The sequence below is a fragment of the Gobius niger genome, assembly GCF_951799975.1.
Source record: "Gobius niger genome assembly, chromosome: 19".
Classification (NCBI taxonomy): domain Eukaryota; kingdom Metazoa; phylum Chordata; class Actinopteri; order Gobiiformes; family Gobiidae; genus Gobius; species Gobius niger.
The window spans coordinates 6,639,270-6,659,827 of record NC_136870.1 but is presented as its reverse complement, the minus strand read 5'-3'; the positions used below and the strand labels follow the sequence as shown (position 1 = coordinate 6,659,827).

At 41.4% G+C, this 20,558-nt stretch overlaps 1 protein-coding gene across 1 annotated transcript in view; it reads left to right on the top strand.

Annotated features, from left to right (window-relative positions):
• The window catches only part of slc39a11 (solute carrier family 39, member 11), an 88,150-nt gene that overhangs the window by 7,529 nt on the left and 60,063 nt on the right, over positions 1-20,558 (top strand). The window contains exon 4 of the mRNA XM_079577994.1: positions 7,796-7,954. Coding sequence (XP_079434120.1) covers positions 7,796-7,954 — 159 coding nt within the window. The remainder of the gene's footprint in view (positions 1-7,795; positions 7,955-20,558) is intronic.

Below are 20,558 nucleotides of genomic sequence, written 5' to 3'. Positions count from 1 at the left end.
CACCCCTATACTAGGCCTTCTGCCCGATTGGTACTTGGTTTTGACCCGTTATCTTGCTATTTAAGACTGGGTTTTGATGGCATTTGGTGCTAAATTCTAGTGCTTGGTGTGAACAGTTTGAGAACCACTGCGGACAAGTGGACAGTTACGCTGCCAGTTTTTGACTTTCTAATTGTACCCTCGTCACACAGAAGATGGAGTCTTGCATTTGTATTTTCAGCTTCGGTGTGCTAATCATTGGCCTGCGACTGGAGCCAAAAATTTAAAATGTGAAAGAGTCACATTGTTCAGAAGTGGTTTTTGGATGGGAGTGCGGTTGGAAGTCTTGAAATGCGTCCACATGGGCACCGGTTACCATCCGCTGTTGCCATAATTGCGTGTTTTTTGAGTGGAATGAAACAATGACGTCCGGAGGGCTGAACAGTCTTTGCATGCTTGCACACTGTTGGTTTGTTGGAGGCATCCATTGTAATACTTCCAATGAATACCAATATGGACCATGCTTTGTCATCTGTATTTGTACAATTAATTTAGAGCGGCACAATAAAAACGATGACTTTGCAAATCTGCTGTTATTAATATTCAGGCAGATATCCTGAGTTTGCAGACATCCAAATATTCTGTCTCCAATTGGTCATTGTGTGTTTGAAACTTGTAAACTGTGCAATTTAGGTCCCTGGAAGCCTGTCCTGAAATGTTGGTAATTCATATTTTAGTTAAGCTGTTCATACTTCAGTCGCCTCTCAAATATTCATGCTCCTGGATATGGTTAAATTGAGCACAGTGAACTGAATCTTGAACTGAAAGCATAAACCAGAAATTTTCCGTCTCAATACTTGTCAGTTTGTACAATTCCACAAAAGAATTAGGCAGAGCGGTACGGCAACATTGCAGCAATTTGAAAGTTTTTTTTTGTAAAGTGGATATTGCATTTTTTGTAACTTAATCTTTGCAGACAGACTGTCCCCGTATTATATGCAGTGTTTCCGGTTAGGCTTCAGTTTCTGCAGAAATGTTGGTATTGTCCATGTTTAATGAAGATCAATGGTCTGGGACAGTATGCATTTATGAATTCCATTCTTCAAGTTTACAGTGGGTTGCACAAGTATGGCCCCCCCTTTTGGACATTTTGCCACGCTATGGACCATGAACTTACATTTTATGTGAAAGACACACACTAAGTGACACAATCGTGAAGCGAAATGAAATTGATACATGATTTTGAATTATTTGTGTGATATGCAAAACTATAGGCCCCCTTTCCTTTTAGTGTAACCAATTGCCTTCAGAAGTTTCCTGATGATTTCTGAATGATCACATGTTGACCCAATGACTAAATAGACTAATATCAGTTCAAATACAGCTGCTCTGCGATGGTCTCAGAGGTCTGTTAGAGACTATTGTGGAGCAGAAGCATCATGGAGTTCAAGAACACACCAGACAGGTTCGGGATAAACTTACTGAGAAGTATGAAGCTGGGTTAGGTTAAAAAAAAAGATTTCCAAAGCTTTGAACAGTTCTCAAAGTACAGTTAAATATACCATCCAGGAATGGAAAGAGTCTGACATCACTGCAAACCTACCAAGACCCGGCCGTCCTCCTAAACTTACTGACCGAACAAGGACAGCACTGACCACAGAGAGCTACAGGTCAGGTCGGGGAAACTGTACATAGAAGTTTGCATGCCATAGTCTTTCCATAACATTTCAACTAAACATATTCATGTTTATGGTCCATAGCGTAGCAAAATGTCGAAAAGTTAAAGGGGGGCCGATACTTATGCAACCCACTGTATAAATGTGTGTATGTTTGCGTAGATGTAATGCCTTATATAGCAATGGACCTACTACTGTGATCTATTACCTAGATTCTAGCCCTGACGTGAGAGTCCTTGGAACACCGACATTATTCTCATATAGCAACCAAGGCATTACACCTTGATTGCAAAGCTGCCACTGTATACTACATTTGGATGATATCGATTGTTTCTATAAGCTCTCAATTGTACAGGAGTTTTTCCTGTTCTGTGAAGTGTTTTGGTATGCATGTCTCATGAAGAAGTTTGAGTCTAAGTTTTAAAGTTGGCAAAGAATATGTCTACAGTTTTCTAGCAGCAGAGTGGAGAGGACTTATTGTGTCACGAAGAATAAGTCACCGTTGGCATAATATTTGCTATGTTGTTCATTGCTCTTTCCCTTCGGCTTGTTCCCTTTGGCTTGGTACTAATAATTTGATTAACCCCTTCAAAAAGCAGTATTTGTCCCCATTGTTCACTTCGTGGCCTGCAGAGTCCCCTGGATTTTTGCTGCCTCCTGTGTGTTGTAGTATTGATAATTTTTCCAGCCCACTGTGGGTTGAACTGTGCATATCAGCCTAAAGCCATGCATCTCCAACTGGAAATCTATATATTTACATTCAGAGAAAGCCGCCACTACATTTAAGAGTAATTCATATCCCTCGTAGCAAGACTGGAGGGCTATACTTGAGTGGATATATGTCTTTGCAGAATTCCAAACGGTCTCTTAACACTTTCCAGGCGTCCCATGTTATATGGCCCATAATCCCAGTTTATCTGCACTATCTCCGCATCAGCCACTTACTCCATGGAATGGCTCGTGCAGTCCCGGGAGGAAAGGTGAGCTGACCAATAACCCAGTGCCTCGAAAAGCCGCAGTTCTTAGCGATAAACCCGTGATTGATTGGAAAATTCCCACAAGAGCTGGAAGAAGATCATGGCAGCACTTGCGCTGTTTGGAGAAGCCTTTAAGATCCATGGATACAGAGGGATTATCCATGTCTCCAATACTTAACTAAACATTGTGGAATTGAATAAATGAGTCTACTAGTTTGCAAGTCAGTTGTGACTGGTGACTTTTTGTTGTACTATACCACAATCATCACAATTATTTCCAAAATTCCTTTTTAGAGATTTTAAGATAAGGACATTTTTTCCCCCCTCTGTGGAGAAAACGCACATGCACAAGAGTCGTTCCAAAACCATTTAGTCTAAAAGATTTTTTTTTTTTCCTGTATAGCTGCCTTTTACGCTAGTTTAAGCATTCTCAGGCATGTGCGCTTCAGGTTTGAATACAAATGCGTTTGATGTGCCGATAATTTCACACACCTCTAAGCATTTGGGCCACTCAATGAACTGCCTAATTAAGGAAACACTCGACATGCTGGGGCATAAGAGCCATGTGCTTATCAATGTGAGCTCCTGGTGAATGATTTATGGCGTGGCATATTTTTAAAGCGTTCGATATTCCAACAGTTCTTGGCTTCTTGGCTGGATGGTTTGCTTAAAGCTCGATCCAAACCTAGTGAAATATACTTATGTTTCTATAGTTTCTCAAGTAACCTTACTTTTATACATATATTCCTACATTAATTATTTTCATGATTTCACTTTGCCTTAATCCTTTTTAACCTTTGACAGTGGTAATGCAAGGTGAAGGACTTTTCTTGATGTGTGAATTTGTACAACCAGGGATCACTCCATCATTTCCAAACCTGTCAAAAAAAAAGAAAACACATACACTTGGTGTGATATTCAGTCCGCTTTCTTTTCCGCGCTCAAAACTCAAACATTTGCTGTTATCCTGTTCGTGGCAAAGTGGATATATTGTGCTGTCTTTGATCATATTTCCTCGATACAAACATTATTCTAAGTTATAGTACAAAAACATCAAAGCCAATGGGTCCTTAAGTAGCTCGAAAAACCTGAATAAAGCATAATATGTGACCTTCAATAGCATTTACAGAGTTACATTTGTTGTCGGGGCGGATTCTGGAGGAACACAGAATGGCTGGTGGCTCTGACGGCCGCTGGGCTGATGCTTTACAGTGCACTTGGAACATTAGCATAGAAATAGACAACCCACTCTGCGAGGGCACAGCTGGGCAAATGCGCCACAGCATGTCCAATAACACATGACTCGTTTATTGTTTGCACTGTTTTGTATTGTATTTATTTATCTGTCTTGTTGTAGTGACCCACCTTGTATTTCATTGCTCTGACCTTGCATGTTTTATTGTCTTAGGGAGACTATGTACATCTGTCCAGGGAAAACAGCCTTGTGGCTAATTCCGGTGCTTTTACAGAAATGTTCCTTAAAGGCACACTATACTTTTGCCATCAGTACAAAACATGGTCCTAATGACCAGCTCAATGCAGATTATGCTATTTCTGCAATGGGTGATCAAAGAATGGATCTGGATGAAAACCTAACCTGTTTAAATCTCAAATTCTGCTGACTTAGTCACGTCTTAGTCACATCTCCACGGAGACGAGTGTCTCCCCGTCAAATAAATAAATAAATAAATAAATAAATAAAAGAAAGCCGGGCCTAACGCGCACAGATTTGTCAGTGAAATAAACCAATTAGCATTTAGCGGACGTGACAACAGCAGTAGTCCGATTCAAAAAATATGAAGTGAATATAAACTCACGCGGAGAATGCGAGGCAAAATCCTTGACTACTTCATCCATGATTAGTTTTGGCTAATGTTAATGTTAATTGAACAAACAACATTGTGGTGCAGCGAGTGATGCAGCAACTTGTTTACCGTGTGTGGCCAGACCCACCTTCTTTCGCGCAGACACAATGAAGACCAGCTGAAAAGATTTGTTACCTTTTAAATGCACCAGGATGCAGAAATGACATCTAAATTTCAACGTGCTGCTAAATTGGAACAATACTGTTTTTGAGCCCCAGTCCACCCCTGTTGGTAGTTAGTATTATAAATGATATTCCCACCAAATTTTGGACAGCACATTCAGCAAGTGGAAGCAAACCAGTTGCCAATGGGCTGAATGAACTGCATCTGCGTCAGGGATGTGTGTGACTCTGAAGTCGAGCTTCTTCCAGCTCATCCATCTGTGTCGCCGCTGCGTACAACGGGCACTGATTATATGTCACTCCTGATTGTGTTGAAGAATGGCTGAATTCTACTAATAATCAACACACTCAACAGTTGCTTCCCATGTGGCATCCTATAGCTCTGGCAGAGCTGTGGAAGACCTCTGGCATTTTCTTCTGCTGGAAAGGAAGGCTCCATTTAAGGAAGGGGTATTTGCATGGCTGGGGGCACCAAGAACATTGTAATTTATAGATGAGTTATAAGCAAACTCTATTTCAATGCATTGCATCATCCAAAACGCTGATTGGTGAATCTATGTTTTTTATTCATTTGATGTTAATTCCAAATCACAGCTGTCTGGAGCTTTTGTACGAGGTGCATCAGTATAAAAAGGTTCAGCAGTATTATTTTGCCAAAGAATGAGCTCACTACTTACTACCATTATTTTTGTTCTCTAATGACACAAGCATATTCTACGATAGGACTTGGACAGTATCATTATTTTTGATTACAATATTCCATTCAATTTGAGAATTGGCTGTAATGATAATTAAAAGTCCTGTGATGATGATTGAGATTGTCCAAAGTTGAGAGAACAATTAGATTAAATTCCCATAAGTTGCCCAGCCCTATTTAAAGATGACAGTGCCCGGATTCATTGGGCTCAAAATGGTGCAGTTCAGAGAGCATGAAACGGCATGAAACGGCATTTTCACAGAATCCAGACCATAACTCCATTGAGAATCTTCGGATGTGCCCAACAATAAGATGTTAGTGAAAAATCAATGAAACTCTGGCCGGAAAGAAGTCTTGTGAAATTGCAGAAGCTTATCGTAACAATGCCGCAGCGACTGCGTGCTGTAAACGAAGATGAAGGCCAATGAAATATTGGAAAATGTGACGCCATAGAGCGCCAAAAGCAAATTGTACCTTTTTGTACGTATACGGCCCAGCATTATGCTGTCAGGGCTACGCTTTGTCTTGCCAGTAATTGTGGCTTCTGCCTTTGGACTCTGTTGTGTTTTTGTCCACAGTTTGGTCAAAAACACGTTTGCTGCGCTACAATTACCTATGAGTTAATTAGAAGCCCAATGACCTTTTTAACCTCGGAAATCTCAAGGGAGGGGCCAATATGGAGAATGTTTACAACGGAAAGCATTGTGACATATTTGTTAATTTGCAGTGTGCTTCCTTTGCACTGCAAGCTGGATTACCGCAATTTCATTTTGTGTGAACCTCTGATTCATTAGAGTCCGCACCAGCTTTGGCCGTGAGTGGGCGGGTTTTGCTTTTGCCGACAACAAGAAGCACTAAGGAGCTGCTGGTTCACAACATGCCGATGCCAAGAAACGGTGGTTTGCTTTTACATATTTAAAAAGAATGACCAAAGAAAAAGAAAAGCGATTATGGTTTTCACAAATGTCACTAAAAGAGTCCGTCGTCTTCACCAGTGAAATTATAAACAGGAGTCATTCCAAATTGTTAATTGATAGTACCAAACTGTCTTTTTTCCAGGATTGCATTGCACTGATTGAGTTTCTTTCTTGAAAGAGTAAAAAGCGCGCACAAACTAGCTCCACCTTCCAAGAAAAAGTGCTGTCTCGCTTTTCTGTTCGCTCTCATCCTGACATGTCCTTTTACATGTACACAAGCTCCGCGTGTGTCTGAAAGTCTTCTTCCTGTCGACTTTGCCAGATTCCTGTTGCCTGGGGTTGTTAAAAGAGTTTGAAGCTGTTTCGCACACAGCTTGGGGTTACTGCTAGAAGCTCGGCAGCCGGAGGGTTTCTAATCTGTCCTTTAGTTTTGTAGAAGCCAATGATATTTTGGTGGGCAATGTGATAGTCCTCATTTCACCTTCGTTTTTTAGAGATTGTCCAGATTCCAGGCTGTTGGGGTCTTCTATTCTTTATCATGTATCAAAAGTTAGTTCAAAGCATTTTTTGACTGCTCTCTAAAGTAACTCATTTGACGTTATTCATTCTCACCCCTGTGTAATTTTACAGCAGTGGGCTACTGCTAAAAGCGCCAGAGTTGGTTTCCTTCTAAAGATTTTCCCCCGTCTTCCAGTGAGAGACTGCTGTGAATAGCAAATTGAACAGGCTAACAGAAACTAGAGTGTTCCTTTTTTATTTGAAGTTACATTGTGCAAAAGTGCATTAAGACAGCTCTGCGCTTGAATAGTAAAGTAAGATCACATGCTTTGAATATTGAATATCCAAACTCTTTGAAAGCAACGTGAGTGGTATAACTACATAAAAAGTAGTCTCTCTTGTGGAGGCTTAAGTGGAGGCTCTTTGGTCTAACATGTTCTGTTTTGTTACAATGGCATATGGGAGAGCTACCAAGAACACAATAAAGCATGGTTATGACAAATGTGTACTTTTTACCTGTTATACGTTTTTCCACACGATCTCTTTTAGGCAGACAATACACACATAACACATAACTTGTATCAGTTCATTGTCGAATAGCGCAGTATCTGAATGACGTCACCCGCTGTATGATTTGTACATTCACTGATCAAAGGTAATCTTTAAAAGGTTTCTCTCACATATGATTGATCATCCTAAACATCGGCCGCAGCAAAGTAAAATTACAATCAACACAACATTTTCATCCTAACACCGGGTGACAAACTCATTTACTGCAGCCGAAACAAATCTAAGTAATTCTGAATATGTACGCCATTTTTTTAACCACAAAATGAATCAGTAGCGGTTTATGGTAGTTTGATCTTGGTTTGCATCTAATTTGGGCACGTTTTGCGTCGATAATTCAGCAAGGCCTTTTTTCTCGAGGTCGTGCTAAAATTGACACAGAAATGCTATTTTCTGTACTGACCCCTTGTGGCTGGAGGAGGTATCTATGCTGCCTCTGCATTCTGCTCTATAGCATCGGTTCTCATGACATAACTTTTCCGTCTTGTGTTTGTCAGGTGATGCTGGCTGCCTCGTACTGGTCGCTGCTGGCTCCGGCGATCGACATGGCCGAGGACTCAGGGAAATACGGCCAGTTCGCCTTCGTCCCGGTGGCGGTGGGTTTCGCCCTGGGAGCTGCCTTTGTTTATTTCGCTGACCTCGCTATGCCGCTACTGGTAAGGATACACAGATCATGTTCATCTTAAAATCATTTTATTTATTTCTTTTCCACTGACAACTAATCAAGGTCTAATAAGTGATTAAAGAATTCGAATTCGATTATTTTGTTGTATAAAATCATTACATTTTATGTGTCAAAGTTGCCTATATTTTTAACACAAAATCCGGAATAGTGGATAGAATTTATGGTTTTATTTTGCTGACATATTTTACATAGATTTTCTTTAGAGGAGAGATCTTGAAATCTTGTTTAGCTTTTGAATAAGTTAGTTATTAGGTTTGAAAACTCAATTGCTCCAGGAATTAGATCTTGAAAAGTCCCTCTGGAACCGTCGAAAATATTATTAAGTAAAGACCGGAAAGTTTGGTGTCTGTAGGCGCTACTAAAGTGGAGATGTTGTTGCAAGAGTATAATGAAAACACGCTCTAAAGTTTTGTAGCATGTGTGCTGTTGGCCAAAGATCCCCCCACGGACTTTCGTCTATTTCGGTTGATATGTTCCACAAAGGACATGCCAACGTTTGTTTGACGTAGCATTGTTAAGGAGATTTACAGCTTTACAACCATGTCAGACATGATCGCTGTTGTGAATGGACATGGCAGCGGAATGCAGCGAACATTTGGTAATTTCAGGACAAAATCTGAAGGTGCCAAACACCTTAAAACAAACATCACACTGAGATATCTTGTAATGACCCAGCGGCTGTATGAGTGGTCAGCATGGCGACTTTACTTTCAATCACGGTGGTCTCTACATCGCTCCAGGATCAATTGTTTAGTAGGTTAAGAGGGTTCGTCAGCAGTGGAAACCTGCCAAACAATTGATCCTGGAGTTGTGATGTATGTTTACACTTGCTGTGTCTTGCCTTAAGGTAAGTGCTTAAATGTGCTGTGTGTTGAATGTTTGCTGTGACTATGCTGTAAAGGAGGCAGAAAGCAGTATAAAATTCAGTTGAAATGAACCAATCTCACAGTACAATGCAACAGGGTGCAGCTGCTGTTGCCTGAAGCCGCAGAGTCACTAGGACGTGAGCTTCGACTCCAATTACATGTGAAGGAGCAGCACGACACATCAGCTCAATGCCCCCTCACAGAGGTCGCACCATGCTACAGTATCCACTCAATAACTACCGTGCCTAAAGACCTCTGTAGAAACGATAGGGCCGACATTCATAAACAAGAATGTACGATATTGAAAGGAAATGCATCATTTATGAATTTTGACATTTTGCCCTCCCACAATGAGCTCTTCCCCCTCGCCGTCTTCCATCTCATCCTCTTTTTTCATCACCTTTCCATCATTTTTGTGAACAACCTTTCCACTTGCTTCCTCGGTGTTGCACCTTGCTTTGCCCCTGTTCCGACACCTCTCGTCCCTCCTCCCCTCGGTGCCATGGCGACCACATTGTAGCCGCTCCGTTGCCATAATATTGAAGTGATTGAACATTAGGGGGGGCGCCTTTGGTACATTGGCAGCGGGGGGTCACTGGTGTTTGTACAGCTGCTGGCGCGGCTTTTACGGTCTTCTCGGCAAACACCGGCCCCGAATGGGGACAAGGGCCGAGGCATTTTGTATGAAAGAATGGGGCAATAAGATAAAGAGGTTGACAAAAAACACACAATTTGTAGTGACAGAGGGTACATCTTGGATCCCCAACGCAGACCCCAGTGTGTGGTGTCAAACAGTTGTGTCTTTATTGCTTCTTACAGTATAAGCAAAAGAGACTCAAGTCCTGACCGTACAGCATTAGAATTACGTATAGGGATGACGGTAAAACTGAAATTACTCAGGACATTGACAATTTTTATGTTTCAATTCTGATTTAGTTCTAAAGTTGCGTGCAACATTAAACATAAAAAACATATAACACAGAGTTTGGATAAAAATAAGCTATAAACGTTAAACTATAAGGCTTTAGGGGCATGCATAAGAATATTAAAATAAATGAGATAAAAATAAGAGGTAAAATATGGTAGACGACAACAATTGACATAGAACAACAGGATTGGATTTACATATGGTGCATAAAGTGATGAAGTGACAGTTTCGGCTCCGACTGCATCCTTCCTCAGAGGTGTCACTTGATGTTGCTGTGACGTGTCTGACCCTCGACGAGGGGGCGAACCAACTTTCTGACACCTGGGACACAGCTCTGAAGTCAGACTGCAAATGGCGTTGTCAGCCTGCTACTACAAGCAGGAGGACGGGGACAAAAACTGTTTAAATCAGCTGACTTGACAGGTCACAGCAACACTGAGGAAGGCCGCAGTAGTAGCTGAAACTGTCAGGTATGAAAAAACACACGTGTCGGTGTTGACCTGTGCAGTGAAGTTTATGAAGGCATTAAAACAGCTTTAACTGTGTGAAGACTCTTTGGGAAAGTTTGATGCGTTTGAATTGAGAAGGTTGTTAGTGGCGACTTTTTTTTTTGGGGCAGTGTCTTTGAATAATCTCTGTAATGCCTTCCTTTAGCCTTTAAGGCAGAAGCAGAACTTTACCTACCTTTAGCTTTCTATGATTTACAGCATCCACTTTGTTTTTCTAAGCAGATTAACCTTGTGCTCTTGGCTTGGTCACTGTTGTGTTGGTCTTCATCGTTTTTATTTTTGAAGGTCTGAAAAAGCTGGCATCACGTACTGAAAACTGGTCACCTAGACTCAGCAAAGAGTTAATAAATAGGTGAGATTTTGTAGTGCAATGACAGACACAGAAAGACAGAAAGTGACCTCATAGTTGCTTTTCCTCAACCCCAGAGTTTTGATTCAAGGGGTGTCAGACGCGAATGAATTGCCACGGGATGTTGTCCTGTCTTTATCTTCACGACTGCCTTCACCATAACAACTGGAGCGCTGGCAGCCGGGGATAAGAGCATTGCATCATGGTTTACCGGACCATATCTCTCTACTTGTCCACGGGCGTTTCCGTTAGCATAGAAGCGGGCGGGCCACTGCAAACACATGACATCTTCATTGTTGACCGTGTCCCACAGAGCTTTAGTCCATGACACCCTGAGGGGAAAGATTGTTTGAGTGGGCAACGTAAGTGTTTGTTTTTGGTCCATTTTCCGGTAAAAGTCTTCACGGCGCAAGTTCGATGCATGCGTTCAGCTTGAATGTACAGTGGTGTGCAAACGTTTAGGCACCCCTGGTCATCAGAAGAAAAACTTGTGTCCCCGACCACAAAGTTGAGCTTGTGAAATTTAGGAACCTTTTGACGAGCCTGGTGCATTTTGGAAGTTAAGATAGAACTTTGTGGTCGGAGCGAGTAACGTTTGATCTCGGTGTGGATCGATCATGCTTTGGGTTTGTAATGTGGCCAATGTGGATGGATTCAATTAAATTCCAACAAGTTCTGGCCGTAAACGTTGCACCATCTGTGAAAAAGCTGATGTTGAAAGCAATGAATTTCTTCTAAAAAATGGACGACTTCCTGAGTTGCAAGCAGAAGGTTTTGCTATGGCCTTAACAATCTCCTGACCTAAACATCGTTGACAATCTGTGGATAGAACTCAAAAAGGCTGCCTGGAAGACCCAAACTTTGGCGGTGGCCGTTAAGAAATAAAAGTCATGTCAAATCTGTAACTTCATGCCTTTAGGAGATCTTTTCATCTTCCCCTAGTTACTTCATTGCTCAGATTAACAGACATCTTGACCAGGGGTGCATCCCTTCCGGTTTTGGTTTTGTCACCCCCTCTGATTATCATTCCAGGTTATGACAAGTGAAGCTATAATCTGGGATGTTAGAGAAACCTTGGCTCCTGCGTGCCCTTGTTTTGTTAGAGTGCATGCAATGGATCAAGTTAGAAATTAAATGTTTTCAGTGTCAACCTGGACAGGCCGTCTTCAGTCTGAACTTATGATGGGCGATACCTGTAACTTTGGTTTCAAGTAATACTAGTCGTAATATCGATCCGACACTGATACTAATGCATTTTACATGAAAAATGTAAATTTGGAAATAACCACATATAATCTAGTCTAATTTACTGGCTTAAACTGATTTGTAAGGAGTAACTAAATGTAATTCCCAAGTACAAAACGCTGATCTCATGTAAAAAACAATGAGAAGAAAAATAAACATTCGAAGTAGGGATATCAAGATTAACCGGTTTTAGAATTACTGCGATTATAAAAGAATGCGGTAGGTTAACCTTAAGAACTTTTGAAGCCATGGTTTACTGCTGAATTTTTTCACGCTGACACACTGGCCGCTGCACGCCACAAACAGTGTGTGTACTCACTGGTAGTTAAGCAAGGCAGAAGGACGCCCCCTCCAGATTTGTATGAGGATAACATTAAATCGCTATGTATCACACTGGGTCAAGATATACAGTCGTATTATCTCTGTCATAGCCTTGACTGTGGTGCGTAGGCGCCCACTCTCAAGCACTTAATGTTTGCTTGCCTGTGACGCTCTGAGAGGGTATTTATCCCTTTTCTGTCAAAGGATAGACGGACTTGAATAGTGCAATGTCTGGAGTTCATATCTCCGGGTCCCGTACTGATGGTAAAGAAACTTCTCCTGTATAAGACATCCAGGCTGCTGTCTATTCTTCATCTACCCTCTCAAACACCATTGTTAATTCTCTAACAGTATCCACCCAAAAACTATTGAAGTCAGCAGTGTGATATAGATGCAGGCTCTATTTGTGTGCATAGTTTTAATATTAGAACAAGGCTAATGCATTTGGCTCTTTTGACAGAAGGTGTATTCTGATTATATTTCCTTTTGTAATAATGAATAATTAAACAGAATGTGAAGCTTAAAAGTTGATTTCAGGAGGAGGAGGGGACAGGCTTAGATTTAGTATCTAAACAGTCAGGAGGCTTTAAACAGAGACTGATTTATAGACTGACCTCTTTCTTCCTCAAATTGCCCGCTGTTAACTTTCCTTCATAATCTGCGAGTTGTGCTTTCGGCCTCTCCCTCACTGTCCATGCGGGCACGACATCCACGTTGATTTGCTTGATCCGTGCGCGCTAAAGTGCGGGCGTGAATTTGCAGCGGCTCCAGTCTGCAGGTTTAAACACTGACGCGGCGGTCCCAAGCGACTGAACTTAAGTTATTGTTCTTTTTTAAGGAACAGGCCACCGTTTTTCCATAGTGAGATATGTTCTTACCTGAGCTTAGATGAGTTGATGCGTACCTGTCTGGTCTTTGTGCGTGCCCGTGGAAGAGCGTGGTAGCTTCCAACTTCACCCCTGTTTGGAGCTATAGGAGGAGAGGCCAAATGCTAACAACATCTTTGGTCATACCAGATAGGTACGCATCAACTCGTCTAAGCGCAGGTAAGAACATATCTCAGTATGTAAAAACGGTGGCCTGTTCCTGTAAATGCTAGTATTAAGTACACACAGAAGCATTGCCTAAACATTAGGTATATATTTAAGTTGCAGCCTATCCATTTAAAACAAAAAATCACAAGATTACTTTACGCCATGACGAGAAATCTAGAAGTTATGCAGATGATATTCCAGCCTGGCAACAGCTTAATCACAGAATCCTCAGGAATACCAGCACTCTTAGTCCCACAGTCTCCTGCTTGTCTTCATTGCAAACCTCCGGGTCCAAGGCATCTTCGTATGTGTGTTCCGAGTGGCAGCGTAATACATAACTAAAACACAAATAGACAAAGTGCGCCATTATTCGACCTTCATCACTGGGTAATCATCGTCACCGCTGTGCTCTGACGAGTCTGTTAGTGGGATGCGGCGGTGCGGCCGTGTTCTTGCTGAGCTAAACACGGCCTCTCACGCATGAAGAAAATGTGCACGAGTGGCCAACGCTACAATAATCACAAAGGAAAGAATTTGTGTTAGCTCTGCATCGTCTTCGTTGAGCCTTGAGATTAGAAACAGAAAATTGTGTTGTGTTGAGGGACTGCAAGGTAATAATTGCCTTGACCTTTGTAAGAACAGAGGGCTAAAACGCTCCACTAACGTCTTTGTTTTTACCGTTGTTTACAGGTGTTTAGCACTAAAATAGGCCGGGATAAGCAGTAGTTTTGGAAAAGCTCTTAGTACCAGTACTTTTTTGCCCAACTTGGTCAGTGAAGTAAATTTACTTTTTAATTTAAGGTGAAGGTAGTAGACCTATAGATTCAGGTTAATTTAGACAAATACAAGAGACAAAATACCCATAGATTAAATTAATTAGGCAAAAGGATGTAATTTAAAAGAATTTCGTAAAATATATTGTTGTCATAATATAAATATTAGGCCATATGTGAATAATTAGATGAGTTTATAAAATAGGACGATACTAATTTTGTTCCACCACTCAGGTATAGTGCCTTTAAGAATTGATGTCCCTTAAGTCGGGTGAACACTGCACGAAATTAGCCGTCTGAAACAAACAATCACTTGTCGTGGGGAAAATCTTTGGTTATAGCTCAAAAAATGCAGGTCGTAGGTCGTACAGTGAGACTAGCCTAGCATGAGCCAGACTAATCCTCCATGTTAAGACATAGATGGGTATGCAGTCTGGGCTTGTGCGATTTGAATTTCGCTGACTCCAGCAAAATCAAGCAGAGCCAATCATGGCACTGGAGGCGGGAGTTATCATTATCTTCTGTGCCAGGATCCTCCCGTAACCTAAACAGTGAAGATGGCGGCCACAACACAGGGATCTTTTACCAATAAGATTAAGATACCTAGCGCAAATCCTGCCACACCAGCCAGCAAGCCGACATGTTGTTTATGCAAGTGCTCCACTCCAGCTACCTTGATGATGCTTCGCCTCGAAGATGATGCCGGAGGAGGGCCAAGGCGACTCTTTTTGCTGTCGATGGTTCGTTGGTCAAATTTTCGGCTTCGTGTCATTCTTTGTACAAAGGATAATCCAGTTCCAAAAGCGTGAGTACTTCTAGGCTTTTGCACATACACACCGACTTGGTGTCGCAGCGATTTAAAGTTAGTCCTAACACCGCAAACCCTTGAGAAGGATTTTTTGATTGCACGCTTCCTTCAAAAATAAGCACTATACTTGTGCCCTGTGTAATTTAGCAGACTACAAACGATCATGGCAGCGTAAACGCAAAGTGTTCGCTTTGTCTTTGCGTCACATCCGTGTTTTGCTGATTGGTTCTCTCTCTTTCAAGGTTTCAGGTGTATCATCAACAAAATATGCAGGACATCAGCGCATGCCGCGAGTCAGGCATGAACGGAATGCATTTTTCTTCTAATTTTCTTTGAACCATTGCACAACGGAGACGAGAGCAGGTTCACCACAATCCCCACGTCTTTCTTTGTGACATCTAATTATCTTAAAGGACAAAAAATAATCATGCATTGTACACCAGGCATTAGACCTGGTGGACTAGCTTTCCTGCTCCTTAGGCCTGTGATATTTAGAGACTTGATTAAAATGCCACCTGCCGCATGGTCATATGCCCGCCCGGCGAGCTAATCTATTCACGTCTGTACGCAGACCGTGTGCGTGTGTGTCCTGACAGTACGCCCCGCCGACACCGTTAAGGCTCGCCACTCTGCAAGACTTTCACTGCTTAGCGAACACTTATTTAGGTCCCCTCCTAGTATAACCTGATACTTGCCTAACCTCACTCAGAAACCACCACATTGACAACTTGACAAGAAATGACAAAATCTACAGATGAAATGCCACGCAGTAAAGAAAAAAAAAAGAAAAAGTTTGGCAAAACTTACTTTCCTCTGACCTGAATTGATTGACAGCTCCCAGAAGAGGTGTGCATGTTTGTTAAATGCAAAGGGTTAAGAATAAATGACTTTTATCGCAGCCTGCATATGATTAGCATTAACCGGGGGAGACGGAGGAGATTGTGTAATCAGCCGTTGTTCTGCCGTGAGCTGATTGCCGGGTCTGGCTCACAAGCTGCTTTTGCTACTTTGATGATTGTTTATTGATTTGGGGCGGACTGTATAGCTCAAAGGTCATCTTGTAACTAGCACTTTTCGAATTGCAAGTAATTGTCTGCATACGATCAGCTCACAAACTGTAATTTAGTACGTGTACCACTTCAATGATGCATTTCCGTTGGTTGTTTTTTTGGTATTGACATAGTCTACACAAAATTAAGGAATGATTTAGTCCAGTTTAGGTGTATTTAGACACAGTTTAGTCCTGGTTTAAAAAGATGCACTACAAAAAGGATTTGGCTTTAAAGGAACAACTTTGTAAGGCGTAATTACACCTTAGGAGCACTTCGACGTCCGCGCAGTAAAGTGAAGATATTACTGTGCGGGCTTTGCTTGTTTGATGACATTTCAGACTAGTTAGAAGGTAAATCTCACTTGAAATAAGAAAGTATAACCGCCAATGGGACAAGCCCAAGGTTCTTGCACCGTTGGCAGATTAAAATACTTGAAGTATAGACTAAATGTTTTGAAACGAGTCAGAAACATACCAGAACAAGTGAATATTCAATAATCTCAATGATCCAGGTCAAAAGCTCAACTATCTTAACTCGCCAAAACAAATCAAATGTGGATTATTATGCTCAAATGAACTAGATGTAGTTAATTACTTTCTGCGGTGGGCTGACAGTAATACACTCATGCTCTAAGGTATTTATATCTATTTTGCATAATAGTGATACACTCACTCACTCACTCACTCACTCACTCACTCACTCACTCACTCACTCACTCACTCACTCACTCACTCACTCACTCACTCACTCACTCACTCACTCACTCACTCACTCACTCACTCACTCACTCACTCACTCACTCCATTCATTCTTGCCTAGTGTCCCTGAGGAAACCTATGCAAACACTGAGAACATGGAAACTCCACACAAAAAGGCCCCGCCTGGCCGGGGATCGAACCCAGGACCTTCTAGTTGTGTAGTACGAAGGCTAACCGCTGCGCCACCGTTCCACTCGATCTCCTCATGACTCGTCCCACCCCCCTCCTCTTGCTCCCCTTTTCTCTACAACTGTTTCAATAGCTCCAGGTATGTTTTTGATGAGAGAACAACATTGTAACATTGTAACATATAACACAAAAAAAGTCGATTTTGCATAATACCGCTCCTTTAAAAGATAATGCAGAGCCCAAGGTAGTACCACAATATTTAGAATAATCTACAATCTGTTTCTCCTTTTCTTTTAAAAAATACATTTGAGTTTGACCTTGCTGTTGGGTGTTTTGAAAAGAGCAAGCAGATGGTTTCCTTTGAATTGCAGAACGCAGAATGAATGACTTTCATTAACGTGATTTTCCTCTCATACCGCCATCATTTAGCCTAACTCACATTATCGCCCAAAGTGCATGTTTGTGTGGCATTTACTTTGGGCAGCACGAATTTCCCAAGGTTTCTCAAGTTGCTATCTGTACTAGGTTGAAAAAAAAAAAAAAAACCAGTGCAGATGATAACTCTGCTCTTTGCTTGTGACTTAAAAATAATCAGCCAAGCCTGCAATACACATCAACATCATTTCCCCTAATTCCTTGCACTCTCTTTTGTCAATCCCATTTGCAATACACATCAACATCATTTCCCCTAATTCCTTGCACTCTCTTTTGTCAATCCCATTTTCAGGTTCAGATGTTTTAGAGCTGCTGAAAGTTGGCAGTGGATCGCATTAGTAACAGTTATTTGCCTCACGTCGAGAACACAATATTGCAGTAATTTAAGCGTCTCATTACACGCTGCATTAATCAACTGTAATTTAATTTAGTGCTATAGCAATGTTTGTCTCAATGGAGAATTGCATGTGCTTGTTTAATGTGAGAATAAATACTTTAATTATCTGCAACAGGCGTGAAATAGTCACTTCTCACAAAAGAAAGTTATTTGATCCAATGTTGTTTGCTCATCATTTGCTCATTTCAATGATCTTTTGTAGGGACGGTGGTTCGTTATTGTTTAGTCATTTTAATGAAGAATGTTTTTTTGGTGGGGATGATGAAAGCTGAACCTCTTAGGTCGTTTCGTCATTCGACTTTCCCCGTGGATCATTTTCAAGGCGAGTCGATGGTTGTGTCCGGAAGTCCACCCTAGTCCCTACCACCTTATCCACGTCTTGCCTCATTCACTTTCCGCAATAAAAAAACAACCCAATTCAAGAGACAGTTCAAGATTCATGGATAAATATTAGTGAGATAAAAGAAAACCTGGATTATTACAGCTCTGCCTGAAAGGAGTGACTATAGATCATTTAACAGCTCAAGCTAAAGGTAAGCAAGTAACAACTTTCCACCGTAATTGGTTCATACATACCCAATACACAACACACCATTTAAAGAGCGGCTATTCTCCTCCGACTCGCAAAAGCAATGCATTTGAAAGTTTGAATGCACTACTTTTTTCTCTTTGGACACAATCTGTTTGTTTTGATGAGTTTTGTCTTCAAGAAGAAAAAACAAAGATAGTTTAATTAGAAGCTTTCCTCTTTGCGATGTTGCAGCTGTTATATTCTCCGACAGGTGAGCAGTCTAATTGTACAGGAAGTGGCTAATTTCCCCTCGTGGCTGATTATCGGCGCGCTCGTATTAGCGCGCTGAAGCGAGTGTTTTCCCACAGTTAGCGGCTGGCAGGCTTCCACAGGTAGAGCAGTGGGGAGCGGGGGCCCCGCCGAGCCAATGATTCATGCAGCCACCAGCGGTTCTCCACCTCATTTATTCACCACATGGACGCACAGCTCATGCCTCACGCTGAATATCACATGACACAAGCTGCGCCGGCCGCCGCGGAGGGGCCACTGGTATTTTTCCAACTGGGCTCCCTGTCGCCCGGCTCACCTGTGAATAATCATTCACCTTTGAAATGTCACCTTCCAAACCCAGCGGCCCCGTTCTGTGAGCGCTGTTGATGGGTGCAACATGTTATTAAACAACAAAGCAACATGAAGTTGGATTGAAAAGAGACATTGAATCCACATTGCTTATAAAATAATGACTTTGCTCAATCATTTGATTTGAAAAATACAAAAAATATTAGCTTGAAAAATTTGGGCTTCAATTGATTTAAAGTCCCCAACCCCTCGATATATAGGCTCACACTATTTATAGGCTATACTATATAGTAGACTACACCGCGTTCCAAGTTATTATGCAAATTACATTTTTCTCAGATTTTCTAAACTGTCTACAATATATATATATATATATATATATATATATATATATAATAAAAAACTCAAAATCAACTGTTCCAAATTATTATGCAACTCATCGTTTTTGTTGAATGTGTTGCATTAGGAGGTCATATTTACTGAAATCAAAAGATATTTCAATCAAAAAAATCTGAACAGGTCAAGTTATATTTTACCATAGGAGCCCTTGTGCAGCTTCAAAATTCTTTAAACTTGTGAGTTTTTGGAGAGTTTCTGCTTGGATTTCTTTGCAGGATGTCAGAATAGCCTCCCAGAGCTGATGTTTGGATGAAAACTGCCTCCCGCCCTCAGAGAAGTTTTGCTTGTTGAGGCTCCAAAGGTTCTCAATAGGGCTGAGGTCAGGGGAGGAGGGGGTCCACATCATGAGTTTCTCTCCTTTTATGCCCATAGCAGCCAGTGATGCAGAGGTATTCTTTACAGCAGGACATGGTGCGTTGTCATGCATGAAGATGATTTTGTTCGGGAAAGCACGGCTCTTCTTTTTGTAGCATAGAAGAAAGTGGCCATTCACCAACCATCCATTACTTACTTACTTGGAAATGATGGTCTGCTTAGTAATGTGGAACAGCCTTTTTCTGCAGTTTTTCCCTTAACTGGGCTTAACCGGACAACTACTCATCCCAGGCGTCTGAGATTGATGTCAAAGAGCCCTTAGACACAATACCATCCATGAGTTTTTTTTAATTTGTTTTTTTTACCTTTTTTGACACTGAAATAAAATTTGCATAATCATTTGGAATGCAGTGTATATAGAGCCCACTACTTTGTCATCGCAGTGTGTTGTACATATGGCAAGAAGAGAGTAGTGAGCCCCGTGTCCTGAACGCCAGCAGAATTAGTGACTACATCTACTCCAAGCTCACCAAACTCCGGGCATTATGTATTCCTGGGATAAAGACCAACCAAATTCAAGAGACAGTGGAATATTTGTGGAGAAATATTAGTCAGATACATTTATTTCACATGGATGAATGAAGAAATTGCCTTGGATTATTACCTTTTTGCCTGAGAGGGAAAGCTATCGATCATTTAATAGCTTAACCTAAACGTTAGCAGCTAAGGTTAATAACTCTTCACCGCAGCGATTTGCAGTTGTTGTGTCATTTAGTTTGAAACCATTTGCATGATAATTGAGTGGTCCTCCCTTCAAATGAAGTTTTGGCCGCACTTTGGCTGTGCTCAAAAGTTGGCCGTTGTATTCGATCCAAACTTACTCATATAATTGGGTTGCTTGCACATTTTTGCTGTCCACATAACTTTTGGTTCTGTGCTTAGTTCTTTCTCTGTTCCAGAATGATTCAATCGGAGAGGAAAGTTGCAAGATAGCTGCACTTGTAAGAGCCACTGAGTTCCCTTACAACGCACTTTAGAAGAAAAAATGACACGGTTTTCCACAATTCATTCAAAAGCTTTACAAGTCTGAAATTCAGGCCTCAAATGTAATTTATAAGCGTTAGATTTGATTCCAACCGGCATTAAATGTATAAACTCGTTTTTTTG